The following is a 15,864-nucleotide window of genomic DNA, read 5'->3' as shown; positions in this document are numbered from 1 at the left end:
GGGTCAGAATTGTCGAATGCATTTTTCTAATTCGGATTTGCACCAGTGCCCCTACCTAAAAAGCGTGTTGGAAGCCATTTGCCGAAACAACATCAAATCACAAATGGTCTTTGATAGCGAGAATAAAAAAAGCTGGTAAAGATGATGTTTTCACCCCCCTGCATTACGTATGTGCTCCCCTTGTAAGGTGATTTGACTTGAACAGTGTGCAACTTTAATGCTTTGTGACGTCAAATCACCTTATAAGGGCAGCGCATGCCTAATGGGTGGGGGGTGAAAATATCTTCGCCCTAAATTGAGTGCGGTAATTATATGGTGTGGGCGTATATTTTAGTTGAATTGCACGCCCAAAAACTGGCTCCCGTTCAGACACAATCATTGTCCAAACAAACAGGCAAATAAAATAGCTGTGGGAAGATCTCCAAACGTAAGAACTATAGATTTTTAGGTGGAAAAGTGCCTCATTAGGTGCGTCAGCACCACACCAGCACTGATAGATATAGTGCTACCTTCGTGTGAACCTTCCTAAATTTCCATGGAGAAGAATGTTTTTGTTTTCTAACCAAAGGAAAAAGAAGAGCTGTGGAAGAACTCAACTCTCTCTCTCTCTCTCGTGCGCGCGCGAGAGACAGAGACAGAGACAGAGACAGAGAGAGTTAAGAATGTGGGAATTTTGAACGTTGAAATATCTTAGTTCCCAAGTCTATAAAAAGGGATTGGTTTCCCTCCATATCTACCTACATTCAAAGTTTCAAATACTTGTCTTTCGTATTCCATTGCTTCTATATTTTTATCTTAATCTATTGATATGGGGTCAGGTAATGAGCAGCACTTGTTGTCTAAGATAGCAACCAACAATGGGCATGGCGAAAACTCTAGTTACTTTGATGGGTGGAAGGCATACGATTGTGATCCTTACCATCCCACACAAAACCCTCAAGGGGTTATCCAAATGGGTCTTGCTGAAAATCAGGTCTCTCTCTCTCTCTCTCTTGTCAGTTCCATTTTCAAATGAGATTAATGGAACATGAAACTAATGGTTTTGTCTTTTTTCCTTTGTTTTTGGCAGCTTTCTTTTGATTTGGTGGAAGAGTGGTTGAAGAAAAACCCAAAGGCGTCCATTTGCACTGCCGAAGGGATTTCGAAATTTAAAGATACTGCAATATTTCAGGATTATCACGGCTTGCCAGCGTTCAGAAATGTACAAATCTCGATGCACCTTTCTTGGTTATGTTATTTTCTGTGCTTTCCTGCTTCTTTTCTCTGTGCCCTTTATATTCCACTTTTCACTGCACAATTATGAGTCATGGTTACTGGCAAAGGGGACCCTCGACAATGCACACCGTAGGTAGTGTGTACGTCCAAATAACTGCAAACGTCTCGGATTCTTTAGACAGTGAAAGTTAAAACTATAAAAATAATGTGCGGTGCTCATTGAAGCCCACCTTCTCAATTGCACATTTATTTAGACGGGTGCCAATATCAAAACAAGGGGTTGTGAATATTAATGTCGTTATAGTCATAATGTAAATGGGTTATGATGATAATAATAATAAGGATGTTTAATGCACAGGCTATTGCGAAGTTCATGGAGAAAGTGAGACGAGGGAGAGCCAAGATCGACCCTGAGAGAATTGTTATGAGTGCTGGAGCCACTGGAGCTCTTGAAATGATAGTGTTTTGCCTCGCAGATCCTGGCGATGCCTTCCTAGTACCCACACCTTATTATCCAGCGTAATTTTCTTCTTTTTTCTTTTTTGAATTTTAATGCATGGAAAACATAGAATCATGTAGAAATAATAGTATATAGACACAAATTGGTTGCATTTGCTCTCTGATTGGGCCTTTCTAAGCAACATAGAAAATGATGCATTTTCCTGTTTATCTTTTGAACTTGATGAATCAACTCCTATAACATGATTCCTTTTTTCACCAGTCATTTGCATCTCATGGCTCAGTATATAACTTGTAGAACTTGTGACATTTCTCTTTTAGCATCTACATCATAAACCATATTCTACCCAATTCTTTTTTATATATCAATTTAATTAATAAAATTACCACTGAATTGCAGATTTGATCGAGACTTAAGATGGCGAACAGGAGCGCAACTAGTCCCCATCGTCTGTGAGAGTTCAAACAACTTCAAAATCACCAGAGTCGCATTAGAGTCTGCATATGAGAAAGCCCAGGAAGCCAACATCAAAGTAAAAGGTCTAATTATAACAAATCCATCTAACCCACTTGGGACCGTATTAGATAGAGAAACCCTAAGAAGCATCTTGGGCTTCATCAATGAGAAGAACATCCATCTAGTCTGCGACGAGATTTACGCCGCCACCGTCTTTAGCCACCCTCCGTTCATCGGCATCTCCGAGATGATAGAAGAAGATACCAAGTTCAATAGGGACCTCATCCATGTCCTATACAGCCTCTCGAAAGATATGGGGTTCCCGGGCTTTCGAATAGGCATAGTTTACTCATACAACGACGTTGTGGTGAATTGTGCTCGCAAGATGTCAAGCTTTGGACTAGTCTCAACACAAACCCAACACCTAATAGCTTTGATGCTCTCAGACGAAGAATTCATGGAGAATATCACGGCGGAGAACGCGAGGAGGTTAGCGGCGAGGCACGATCTCTTCACGCAGGGACTCGCTCGAGTAGGGATTAATTGTTTGAAGAGCAACGCAGGTCTATTCTGTTGGATGGACTTGAGATCTTTACTAAAGGATGCAACAATAGAGGCAGAAATTGCACTGTGGCATATAATAGTCAACGAAGTTAAGCTTAATGTCTCACCGGGTTCTTCTTTCCATTGCTCTGAGCCTGGTTGGTTTAGGGTTTGCTTCGCCAATATGGATGATGAGACCATGAATGTGGCTCTTCAGAGGATACACACATTTGTGTCTCAGGTTAATGGAGCTGCACAATCGTCGAAAAAAAAACATTGGCAGCGGAGTCTTCGACTAAGCTTCCCTTCTCTAAGGTTTGAAGATGTCACTACAACACCTGGCATAATGTCGCCTCACTCGCCACTGGTTCATGCCCCGATATGAAGAACTGCTGCTCCAATGGTGCAGACATGTCCCCTAAATGAATTTCATGCATTCTTTCCTGTGTAGCCTCTAATATATAGTCGGTGCTCTCCCATCTTTGGATTTATGTGCATTCCAACTCAGAATAAAACAGTTAGATAGGAAGCTAATAACTTAATAAGCAGATAGAAGGAAATGAGAGCTGGATTTCTTTGTTTTCTGTTGCCTTTTGATTGAATTTAGGGGGAAATTGGTTGTACCTCGATTTTTTAAGGCAATTGTTTAAAAGTTATATATGGGGCTCATAACATTATAGAAGCCCTCTTGTATAATAATAATACTCTCTCTCTCTCTCTCTCTCTCTCTCTCTCTCTCTCTCTCTCTCCTGACACGAGGGATACAAAAAAGTAAATGATATTATTAATGGGTTCACATAGATTTTTGTTTAATTTATAGCGAAGGATTTGCTAGGGTCCATCGCAAAAGGCATTTCGCAGCTGGTCTGTGACGCAGTTGGATTTGGAAGCGTTCGTCGATGATCTTGGAGATCGAATAGATCTGAAATTTTCTTCCTTTCTTCCTATTTCTTTTTTTTTTTTATAGAATGGTAGATTTTGATCTACACCACGAGCGAGTGGACACACGAGCTCAATCAAGCGCGGAATCGTCGGATGATTTGATCAGTGCTACAGGCGAGGGGATGCACGAGTTCGATCAAGCGCGGAATCACAGACTGATTCTTGCATTCAACAAGAAATGATGAAAGACATGGAAGCAAGATTAGCACTCTAATCTTTAAATTCCATAATCCTAAGAGGGATAAAGAGAAGAGCCAAAACTCTATCTCAAATTTCTCTCAAAAGAGAATCTCTCCTAAAATTTCAATTCAAAAACTTTTACAAATGAGAGGGGAAGAGGCTTTATATAGGCAACCCTTAATACAACATGAGTTGCCTAAATTACCCCTAACGAAACAAAAAAGACCATTAAGGACAATTACATCAAGTAAAATGTCTAAACAAGACGTCACATGAACAAGCAAAGATACCTACACTAAGGGGAGGTGATGTTTATCAAGGAGATGCTACTGCATCAAACTCCCCTTCTTGAAAAGAGGTTGTCCTCAAGCTCAGACCTTCCACCACATAAGGGAAGAAACAATCTTGCCATTCCTGAGCAAAATTGAAACAGATCCATGATCAGCAATCGAAAGCCTGCAGACAATGCCCAATGTCATCTTGGCTGAAACACCACTTGCAGACACAGTTCCAGTAGTCTGAACTGATATGGTTCAATTGCGCACCGAACTACCCTTGACATTGTATCAGTTACACGAATTGTGATAACAACACTAAACCTTATGCAACATGGTACATACTGATCTGCTCTTGGAGTTGAGCTACTGATGATATCAGTGGTAGCTAGGTGGAAGAATAACTCATAGTTCTGTCAATGCCCAGAAAATGTAACTGCCACACTAACAATGCTGCAGTACCTAGTTTTTGTGCATCTCAAAGCTAAAATTTTACTTTCTACTATGTGGGAAATGTTCTTTTAGACGTGCAACCATTTATGTTCCTTCGGTTCCAAATAGCAACTAAAAGTTGAGTAATTTAAATATTCTTTTGCAGTTCACACACACACTAAGCAAGTGACAAACTGAATTTGAGAGGATCATTCTCGTATCTTGATATTATCTCAGGTTCTGAGTCAATAAGAAATATCATTAATCATGTTCAACCTTGTTTTCTCGGATAATGTTTAATACCACAGCAAAGTCATGTGCCTGTTCAAATACAATTAGCTTTCAAGAACAATGGCAGCAAACTATTGCTATGGTGTCTCAAAGTTTAGAAATCCTAGGCCAACCCAACTGAGGATGTGTAGATGGCTGCAGTTGGTCACTAAGTTCATAATTCTGAACTGGTAATTAGCTAGCACAAGGTGGCTCTCGAATATGACTTGTCCTTCCAAATAATTCTGCTAGAAGACAAATTAGATAGAAAATTTGGTACCACTTTTGATGCTTTAATCAAATTCCTTAGAGAAGATGACCACACTGCCTATGAGCAGCCCATATTCTTTACAAACCAAGAGGTGAAACTCCACATTAATTCTTGCACAGGTGTGGAAATGATTTGAAGCAAGTTGAGTGTTACATTGTCTAAGCAGTTGGGATGTGGATTCAGCAGTTGGGATGTGGATTCAGCATTTATGTATAAATGTCCATTGCTCAACTGAGGTTAAAATCCTGCACGTGTAGTGGAGTTCTACTATAAAAGAGAGAAGAGTAAACCTCAATTACTTCATAACCATCACACATTGTTTGTCGAATGTTGCAGACAAGGAAAGCACCACTCGACGAATTATTAAAAGTCCTATTGCACATGCATTTTGTCAAGCATGGAACGCGCAACCCAACTCAAGCAGCAAAATCATATAAAGCATTCTCGTAAATCCTTAGTCAGAAATATTTGAGATAAAAAAAAAAGGAAGATGACCATTAGGGATATTTTTAGAAGCCGTTGTCTCAGCCCTCCGAGATCTATTGAATCTGATCCTCCATCAGAATCGTTTTTCTGCTCTTGTGGACTTAATCTTGAGAGATTATTAGGTTTATTCCTCGCTTGTATTGATGGAGGTAACTCTTATTTGGAAATATTTGATTCCCTGGGGATCTCCAACCCTTGTTGCCGAAGATTGCTTTTTGGTTATGGCCAAGAGATTAATGCAGTTAGACCGATTCGGGCTAGTCCAAGATCACATACGGGATCCCTGGGAAGCATTGAGGACAGAGCTACGAGGGGTAGGAGGTTGGATTTCGGGGCTAGAAGTGCACCGGGCCGTCGACCTACTGAATCTAATAGACAGATTACGGCAAATGCTAGTGATTGGATGTGTCCAAAATGCAGGTACCGAAATTTTGGAGCCCGATATATCTGCAGAAAATATTTGACTAAGAGAAATGGAGAGGGTAATCCTAGAAACAACAATCCTAATCTGGAATGGAGGCCTAAGAAATCCTCGATCTGTCGAGGTTGTTACCAGCAAAGGCTTCGTAATTGATATCCCAGATGGATTAATAGAGGAAAGAAAAGGATATTTGAAGCGCTATCTTATTGGAAGCCTTAAATTAGGGTCTTGGATGCTTGAAGATGTGTGGGAATGGGCGAAGAAACAATGGAATCTTCATAATCTACCTAAGCCTTTCTCTATTAATGCCATGGATGTGCTTTTTAGTTTTGACTCAGAGTATCAGGCTACTTCTATCCTTAGGAGAGGTGCAGATGCATTGGATGAATATCTTTCTTCTCTGAATCCTTGGTTTCCGGCATAAAATACTGGTGGCAGAACTATCAGGGTCAGATTTTATGACATTCCCCTCCACGCCTGGGCTACTACAACTGTGGAGCTTCTTGGGAATCAATTGGGTCAGGTTATTCAAACCGAGCTTTATGGCAACCATGACCACTGTTTGACGTATGCTTCTGCTTTAATCTTGAGTTCTCTCTAGAAATCCATTTCCTCTTTACTGAATTTAAAGATCAATTCCTTTGTTTATTCGGTGGGAGCTAAGGTGGTTTCCAAAGGAGGTATAAATAGCCTGGCGTTGTCTGTTGTGGGAGAATCCAGTAGTAAAGACAACTCAATTCTTTTTGTCGGTTTTGGATTCCAATCCACTAAAAAGGGGTCACCGTCGATGAGGGTAGAGCCAGGAAAGGTCGTTGTAGGTAGCATTGAGAATTCGGATGATGTCAGGGAGCCGTTGTTGGGCCCTATTTCAAATTTTGAATCAAAGATTGTCTATCCCGAGAATGCAGAACTTGAGTCAGCTAATTTGTCAGAGAGTAGGATAGCTGTCTTGAGGGGCCCTGAGATCAGGGATGGAGGTAAGCGGGTCCACAAAGCCTCAAAAGTAATGCTTTGGGGCGAGAAAAGAAAAGCGGGAAGGAAGGCTGTTGCGGACAGCTGTAATCTTATTTTGGCCCATGAAAGGAACTCTCTAAAAATAAAATATTGACACCTCAGAGAGAATAAAAGTCTGTTTGAGAAGGGTCTTCAGAAGAAAAAAGGGGGTATTTCTTTTGGAAAATCTAAAAAAAATGCACGTGTCCTAGCAACTCGAGGGGGATTATCTGCTTTGAACAGAAAGCTTAAAGGCTCTCTTCTAAGAAAGAAGCTTAGGAAATCGGCCTCCAGATTTCCTTTGCTGGTTTATTCCCCTCTGATGGTTCGAAAGAATTTACCTCGGAGTCCTGGAAGCCCCTTCTATTTCAAGGAAGGTGACCTTGACCTTCTGAAAGATACCCCTTTTAATGAAAAGTTAGCTCGAAAGGTATCGTCTACTCCATCGAAAATCCTTTTAAGTCCTCTTAAGAAGCAATGGATGCAGCAGAGGAAAGAGACGAGTTGCTCTTCTCAGATTGCCTCCTCTCAATCTATCAGTGAAACAAACCTTCATGTGCCCCTTCTGGAACTTCCTATGTTCAGCAAGATTTTAGACAAAGAGAGGCAGACCCGAAGGAGACTATGGGAGGAGGAAAAGCAGCTAGTTATTTCAGGTTTGGAAGAGAGGAAAGCATCTTTGGACAAGGATGAACTTGATTATCATGGACCGCTGGTTCCAGATATCGAACCCATCGATAGGGAGGTGCGAGGTCCTGATGGGGATATCCAAGGAAAAAGCAGACGTCTTAGTGATGTATTAAGGTCTCCTGAACCCTAAGAGCCGGAACAATTCAATAATTTTCTAAGAGTAGGGGATGTTCTTGGAATTGCTTATGATGAAAATTTGGATAAAACTAAAGAAATGTTTTGTGCCATACGAGAAAGGGATGCCAAGGAAAGGGCGGAAAGAATTGAGGAGGATGGTTTCGATCAAAAGAATCAGTAGTAAGGGGTCATAAGTCAAAAATTGGCTCTAAGTTTCTTGGTTAAGGCAGAGTACGAATCATCTATGATCTCAATCAATGGACAAGAGGGAGAGAATGGTTATCCTTGTTTAAGGACAGAAGGAATACTTGGTAGCCGATTGACATGTTACATATCCAGAATTTACTTTTTATTGCAGTAGCTTGAGAGATTTGTTCTTTCGCTTCGCTTGGTCTGGATGTTCTAGCTAGGTTTTTCCTGGGGGGGGGGGGGTGCAGTAGTTTGGAAGTGTTGAGTTCAAAGAGGGCAATACCATCTGTTTCCCCACTCTCGCATGAGAATGTTTCTAAGATCCTAGGTTTCTGGCCAGTAGTGAGTGGTGGCCTTATCACGCATAGGTGGTACATATTTTGTAGTGGAAAGATGATGTAAAGAAAACAGTTTTTGTGAAGTACATGGATGAATACAAACCAGTGTCAATGCTTTGTTTATCTCTTTTGGACTAGTGCCGGTATGTCGGCCCAGTCCACCTTAATATTTTGTAGAGCAGGATGGGACTACTGGTCCCGAATGCTATCTTAATATTAATGAAATATGTCAATTTTCAATATATATATATATATATATATATATATATATATATATGAAAAAAGTGAGTCTGGTCGGCGGACCAGAAAACCCCATTCTGGTCCTTCCACTCTGTAAGCCGTTAGATCATAAGTAATAAATCCTGGCCATTGTTCCTTTTGAGAAAAAAACGAATGACAAAAACCCATTCTTCTCTACTCAGTTGCAGAGGTTCATTAGAAAAAAACGACGAAGCAAAAACCCATTCATCTCTACAAAGTTGCAGAGGTTCATTTGCAAACCCACGACGAAGCAAAAACCCATTCATCTCTACAAAGTTGCAGACCTCCATTTGCAAACCCACAACGAAGCAAACCCACGACGAAGCAAACCCACCTCCATATATATAACAGGTACTTTCTCTCTGACTCTCTTCTCTTCGTTTTTTTTTCACTTTTGAAGCAATCGATTGAATGGGAGGGTTTTGTTTTTCCGGAAAGATCTGTAGAGAAGACGACGAAAACCCATTCGATCTGTAGAGTTGCAGAGCTCCATTTGCAAACCCACGACGAAAACCCATTTGCACAGGTACTTTCTCTCTGACTCTCTTCTCTTCGTTTTTTTTCTTTTGAAGCAATCGATTGAATGGGTGGTTTTTTTTTTCCGGAAAGATCTGTAGAGAAGAAGGGTACATTTTTTTTTTGGGTTCGATCTGTAGAGAAGAAGGGTACGGTTCTTTTTGAGATAACCCATTTCAAAACCCATTTGAAGATAACCCAGTTTTTAGAAAAATCTGTAGAGAAGAAGGGTACGGTTTTTTTTGGGTTCGATCTGTTTCAAAACCCATTTGAAGATAACCCAGTTTTTTGAAAGATCTGTAGAGAAGAAGGGTATGGTTTATTTTGGGTTCGATCTGTAGAGAAGAAGGGTACGATTTTTTTTGAGATAACCCATTTCAAAACCCATTTCAAGATAACCCACTAACCAATTTGCAGAGATTTAGAAAATCAAAACCGGAGCTTTCTTTTCAAAGTGAGTCTGTAGAGAAAGCTACGGTTCTTTGTGGGTTTTGATTTGGCCGAGTTTGTAGAGATTTAAAAAAAGAAAAAACAAAGGGGTTTGATTTGGGCGAGTTTGTAGAGAAATCAAAACCCAAATCAAACCAACTGTGGGTTTTTGCTAGATGGTTATTGTTTATTTTTCAAACAGAAGGTTTTTAGGGAAACAAATAGATTTTGGTAACAACTCATTAGCATGAAAATGGGAAAACCTTTTATTTCTATTTTTGAATTCGAAGTAAAATGTTGTTTATTTGAGATTGGAATGATTTTCTTATGGCTTTTTATTTACTGTGGTTGTTCTTATGAGAAGGGATTGAAGACGTTGTATAGAACCGATGGATAGCAGTAATGAGTTGGAACCTTGTGTGTTATCTATTGATCAAATTGATGCAAATATGTTACTTTTGATTGAAGATACAATGTCGGAAGCTAAAGGAGTAAATGAGAAAGTTGGTGGAGATGAAGTAGTTATGGTTGATGGGAGTGGAAATCTGAATGAGGCTGCTTTGGTAGAAGGTGATAATGATGTGAGATGTGGTGGGAACTTTAGTACGCCTATTAAGGATGATTCTCAGAGCAATGCACGTATTGTACCATTTGTTGGTTTGGAGTTTGAGAACGAAGTAGCTGCCTATCAGTATTATAATTTATACGCATTGGTTACAGGCTTTGGAATTCGGAAAGCAAAGACCGCTACTTCGAAGAAGGATACTAAAGTTGTAATATGGAGGAGATTCGTATGCGATAAAGAGGGGTTTAGAAGCTCGAATGATAACAGACAGGCTGGAAAAGAAGTGAAAGTGCGTCGCCATAAGCGGGAGGGTTGTGAAGCGAAGTTGGAGATATCACTCAAAAATGGTAAGTGGGTTGTCACTGCTTTTCAACCCACTCATTGTCATGCTCTCACTTCCCCTGACAGAATACGATTGCATCGTTCACATAATGGATTCCATAAGAGCAATGCCTGTAAGAATTTGATAGATTTGCTCCGAGATAGTGGGTTGCCGCCTGCTGGTATTGCGAGGGCTATTAATGAGTCATGTAAAGGATCAGATGCACAAATCACAACCAATCAAGTGGTTTCCCGTCTGAGAATACGAAGACAGAACAATATGGGGAGAGAAGCAGTCATAGTAGCAGAACATTTCCAAAAGAAACGATCAGAAGATCCAAACTTCTTCTTTTCTATGGAGTTGGATGAGGTGGACAATTTAAGATCTATGTTTTGGGCGGACGCACGGGCAAGGACTGCGTACCTAACATTTAGTGACGTAATTGTTTTCGATGTTACGTACAAGACTAATAGGTATCAGATGCCTTTCGCTCCATTTACTGGGGTGAACCATCATAGACAGTCTGCCCTCTTTGGATGCGCACTACTAGCAGACGAGAAGGAAGAGACGTTTACATGGTTGTTTGAGCAATGGTTGAGGTGTATGTTTGGGAAGGCTCCTGGTTGCATAATTACCGATATGGATGGGGCAATGCGAAATGCAATTCAGAGTGTATTCCCTAGTACTCGCCATCGGTTCTGCTATTGGCACATCAAGAAGCATCTAGTTGAGCATATTCCAGCTTTTAGAGACCCAACTAGTGACTTCGAAAAAGATTATTCTCATTGGTTTTATAGGAAAACAATATCAGATTCTGAGATGGAGTGGAAAAAGATGGTTGAGAAATATAACATTGGTGAAAAAGACTGGATAGCGAAAATGTGGGAGTCGCGGAGTCATTGGGTGCCAGTTTATTTTAGAGGCACGTTCACTGCTGGCATGGTATCCAGTTCACGTAGTGAGAGCATAAATGCCTTCTTTGATGGCTTCGTCAATCAAAACACAACTTTACAAGAATTTGTCCAACAATATGATAGGGCACTCGTTGCTCGTCGTAAGTCCGAATCTCAAGAAGACTTCAATACTAAATCAACAAAAGCTGTATTGAAAGGAAAAAATCGGTTGGAAGTCCAAGTAGGAGATTTTTATACGAGGGCATTGTTTACCATATTCCAAACCGAGTTTACTGAAAGTATTGATCTGTGGGAAGATGAGACATGTAAGAATGGCAACGTCACCGAATACATTATTGGTTTCAGTGATGACCCAATATGGAAATGGTCGAAGGTTGTGTATGAGGAATCTAAAGAGGGTGTAAAGGCTACATGTGCATGTGCGAAGTTTGAAATTGAAGGGATTTTATGTAGACATATACTCCGCATTATGACCTTGAAGCGTTTAACGAGCATTCCTGCGAGATATATCTTACATAGATGGAGTATTGGGGCGAGATATCACGTTGGTGGTGGAGTGCCTACAGGAGAAGAAGATAGTGATGACGCTACTCCTCTTCAGAAATGGTGCCTGATAGGAAAGCATCAACGCCTTCTAGAAGAAATGCAGAGTGATAAGAGTCTCTTCAAGAAGATGAATGAAGCTTTTGATGCTTGGTTAGCGGAATGTGAACAAAATAAGTTGGTTGAGCAAATTTCAATGCCATGTAGTGGCAGCCAAGTGCATTCTAACTTTATCAAGGAAACCCCTGAGATTGTTATTCGCGATCCCAAAGTTGTGAGAGGCAAAGGCCGTCCGAAAAAAGCAACACGGCATAAATCTCCTTTAGAGTTGTCTCAAACCCAGCGCAAGAGGAAGAAGTGTGGAATTTGTGGTCTTTTGGGCCATTACCAGACAACGTGTCAAAAGAAAAGGAAGGTTTGGATTACTGCTACCATTTTCCTTTTTTTTTCCTGAAATATTTATTGTTCACGGGATTTAACATGTAGTACCTTTTTTTCTTTAATATGTGTCCATAGATGCCCACAACAGAGGTGCCCACAACGGAGGTGCAGGAGGATGAAGACGTAGCGGAAGACGAAGAGGCAGAGGAGGAAGATGAAGAGGCAGAGGAAGAAGACGAAGACTGAATATAGATTGAACAACAATATGGAGGTAATTTCTACTTCACATGAAATGGTTTATTTGTATCAGTTGTAACGGCCTGATGATGATCCTTATTCTTGTTCATGCAGGGCAAGGCTGACTAGAAGAAAGTGTTTTTAGCAGTGGTTTGTGTTTTTACTGTGGGAATGAAGAAAGTTTGTTGGGTAGGGTATCTGTTATTGTTTTTAGTTTATGGGTCGATTTTGTTCTTGTCGCTGCTTCATTTCTATGTGTTTTGGTCCTCAAGTGTTTGAAAATATGATGCAGAGAAACAAACCATAACAAATTATGTCAAGTTGGGCTTATTATTAAATAGATCATGAACTCGAATTTGACCAGGGCCAAGTAGGCTGCAACTAGGATTGAATTTTGGGAATTCAGGTTGAGCTTTTACCATAAAATCCGGTCAGGTTCAGTTTGATTCAAATTCATTTTTTGCAAAGGCACAACTTTGCTCAATTAGTGCCAATTAAAATTTTACATATGACAGTTCATACTGAGCCTTCTTCATGGGTTTCTAAGAATCTCCGATAGCATCCATTCTGTAGTAGCCGATCCAAACAACCTATCAACATATCCTGCAAAATGAAAAATCATTGTATTGTGATGGCAATAATTACAAAAGGTTATATTTTTTCATTGTAAGCAATAGATTATTACTGTGATGAAAATTAGTATATATTGTGCTGATAGGATGATGTCCTAGATCGACGGTCGCCTCCACTTATATTTGTTTCATCCAGACCGAGGGATATGCTTCCTCCGTGGCAGAAATGCTATAAGGCCACACTGGCCCTTCAAATGAAGGGTTCAGATCATTCAAATTAATCATGTGGTGGGGACCATGACGAACATAGGTGCAATAGATAATGGTGTTTCGAAATAAAAAAGTATAGAAGACAAGAACATAGGTGCAATAGATAATGGTGTTTCGAAATAAAAAAGACAAGTCTTACTACGCTTCAAGAAATAACAAGAAAACAAGAACAAAAACACACTCTTTACAACGTATTCCTACAGATAGTCATTTCATTTTCAAAAACCCTGAAATAGGTACCAAAAAGTCAAGAACAAAAAGGCAAGAACTCCAACTGCTTTATTCCACCCCTTTTCATTCTCAAGTACTTTCGAGCGTCGCAACAACACCTTTAATTCACCTACTGCTTCATTCGTCTCTTGCATCGACATGTTCAATCTGGATAACTCATCTCCCAAGCTTCTCAGATGGTTATTGGATTCCCTCTGGCACCCAACCAATCTGGATAATGCATCTCCCAATTCAGCTACAGCTTCCTTCGTCTCTTGCGTCGACATATTCAATCTGGCTACCTCATCTCCCAACCTTCTCTGATGGTTATTGGATTCCCTCTGGCACCCAAATTCTGGCTTGTTTAAAACATCATCCACCCATAAAAAATAATTGCACCTCCATGTAATACCATCCTGCGCGTTATACAGATGTAAGTTGGACCTTTGAAATTGCCAAGAAAAAAAATTTCAAATAAACTTCAATACTTACATTGAAATGACAGGAGTAGAAGACCCGTTCTTGGTTATCATTCACATCAGTCTCAGCTATTTTCAAGGTAGCTTTCTTCTGACATTTACATTTAAGTACGGGGATTCTGAACATACTTGACCTTCCATCACTATTTGAAGATGAAGCCATCAATTTATTTTACCTTCCTGCAAAATTAAATAAGAACATGCACCAAGCTATATGGAAAAACCTTGTGAAATGAACCGGAAAGATGAGATCATCCGAGTATTTGTCAAAACCTCTAAAAATCAGTTCAATCTATTTTTGATGTTCATTGACAATAAAAAAATGAGCTACGACAATACAACTCGGAAAGTAGAATGGCAGGATCATCACATCAAAGTCAAGGCCTCCCACATCAGATTCAAAAGAAATAAATAAAAAGTGAGAAATGCAAATATCTAAACATTTATGAACCCCAAACCCAAGATTGTGGTTTCTGAAATCTGAGCAAAATAACTGCCTCTCAATGCCAACAAAATTAAATGCCATGTATTTAACAACAAGTAAAACAGAGTAGAACATGTGAGCACATAGTTCTGAACATCTGAGCACATAGAATAAATCAGTTCTTACTAGTTGTAAAAAAGCCCTAGTTCCTCCTCTGCCATTTAATTTAAAGTAAATGAACATAGATTTATTGAGTGGAAAACACTACTTTCATCTTATACCAAATTATAGGGTATAAGATGAAACTAGATCCATTGGGAACCCTAGATCCAATCCTAATTTCCAGCTGCAATGTGTGAGTAAGCTTTCACCAAAACTGCTACTTTTGAAAAGGTCAACAATTCCAACCACTTGGAACCCAGACACAAAACTACAAGCAAATCTCTCTCAACCTGCACACAATTGTCTAAGAAAACAACAGAAAGAGAAAAGTGCGAAATATAATGCCAAGAAAGTCTTCTTCCATCACTTTTCAATGGCAGTGTATTATTATTATACACAGCAAAATTTGGGAATTTTCATTTACGTTACCAACTTATAATAGGCTGGAAGCAAAACAGAGTAAAAACATAAACCTATTATAGTGAAATGACAGAGAGAAACGAGATTAGAAGATAAGCAAAAAAGGAAAAAGAACCCTCTAAACAAACTTAAGGGACTAAACCCTCTAAACAGGAAAAACCAAAACAGCAGCTACGAATGGAAAAAGGAAAAAAATCTTAAAAACAGCAGCTAGGGTTTTTATCTCAAAAAAAACCGTACCCTTCTTCTCTACAGATCGAACCCAAAAAAAACCGTATGGGTTATCTTCAAATGGGTTTTGAAATGGGTTATCTAAAAAAAAAACCGTACCCTTCTTCTCTACAGATCTTTCCGGAAAAAAAAAAACCACCCATTCAATCGATTGCTTCAAAAGAAAAAAAAACGAAGAGAAGAGAGTCAGGGAGAAAGTACCTGTGCAAATGGGTTTTCGTCGTGGGTTTGCAAATGGAGCTCTGCAACTCTACAGATCGAATGGGTTTTCGTCGTCTTCTCTACAGATCTTTCCGGAAAAACAAAACCCTCCCATTCAATCGATTGCTTCAAAAGTGAAAAAAAAACGAAGAGAAGAGAGTCAGAGAGAAAGTACCTGTTATATATATGGAGGTGGGTTTGCTTCGTCGTGGGTTTGCAAATGGAGGTCTGCAACTTTGTAGAGATGAATGGGTTTTTGCTTCGTCGTGGGTTTGCAAATGAACCTCTGCAACTTTGTAGAGATGAATGGGTTTTTGCTTCGTCGTTTTTTTCTAATGAACCTCTGCAACTGAGTAGAGAAGAATGGGTTTTTGCCATTCGTTTTTTTCTCAAAAGCAACAATGGCCAGGATTTATTACTTATGATCTAACGGCTTACAGAGTGGAAGG

General features: G+C 39.8%; 2 protein-coding genes and 1 long non-coding RNA gene across 3 annotated transcripts; 2 read left to right on the top strand and 1 right to left on the bottom strand.

The window, feature by feature from the left end:
- The first annotated feature begins 756 nt into the window (after positions 1 to 756).
- LOC143887210 (1-aminocyclopropane-1-carboxylate synthase-like) lies at positions 757 to 3,364 on the top strand. Its single transcript, XM_077391317.1, has 4 exons — positions 757 to 973; positions 1,070 to 1,201; positions 1,574 to 1,734; positions 2,075 to 3,364. Exons 1-4 carry the CDS (start codon positions 809 to 811, stop codon positions 3,057 to 3,059), a joined length of 1,443 nt encoding a protein of 480 aa, XP_077247432.1. The 5' UTR covers positions 757 to 808; the 3' UTR covers positions 3,060 to 3,364.
- Positions 3,365 to 9,745: 6,381 nt separating this feature from the next.
- On the top strand, positions 9,746 to 12,681 carry LOC143887209 (protein FAR1-RELATED SEQUENCE 5-like). Its single transcript, XM_077391316.1, has 3 exons — positions 9,746 to 12,243; positions 12,345 to 12,480; positions 12,561 to 12,681. Exons 1-2 carry the CDS (start codon positions 9,874 to 9,876, stop codon positions 12,453 to 12,455), a joined length of 2,481 nt encoding a protein of 826 aa, XP_077247431.1. The 5' UTR covers positions 9,746 to 9,873; the 3' UTR covers positions 12,456 to 12,480; positions 12,561 to 12,681.
- Positions 12,682 to 13,474: 793 nt separating this feature from the next.
- Positions 13,475 to 15,463, bottom strand: LOC143887208 (uncharacterized). Its single transcript, XR_013254094.1, has 3 exons — positions 15,416 to 15,463; positions 13,991 to 14,157; positions 13,475 to 13,914 (listed from the first exon to the last, which is right to left on the bottom strand). It is a non-coding gene; the product is annotated as an uncharacterized LOC143887208 (long non-coding RNA).
- Between the last annotated feature and the right edge of the window lie 401 nt (positions 15,464 to 15,864).

This window comes from Tasmannia lanceolata, unplaced genomic scaffold (genome assembly GCF_043159265.1).
Source record: "Tasmannia lanceolata isolate RefF3 unplaced genomic scaffold, GAP_Taslan_0.1 ptg000012l, whole genome shotgun sequence".
Classification (NCBI taxonomy): Eukaryota; Viridiplantae; Streptophyta; class Magnoliopsida; order Canellales; family Winteraceae; genus Tasmannia; species Tasmannia lanceolata.
The sequence above is the reverse complement of the archived record's forward strand: the minus strand, read 5'-3'. Positions and strand labels throughout refer to the sequence as shown.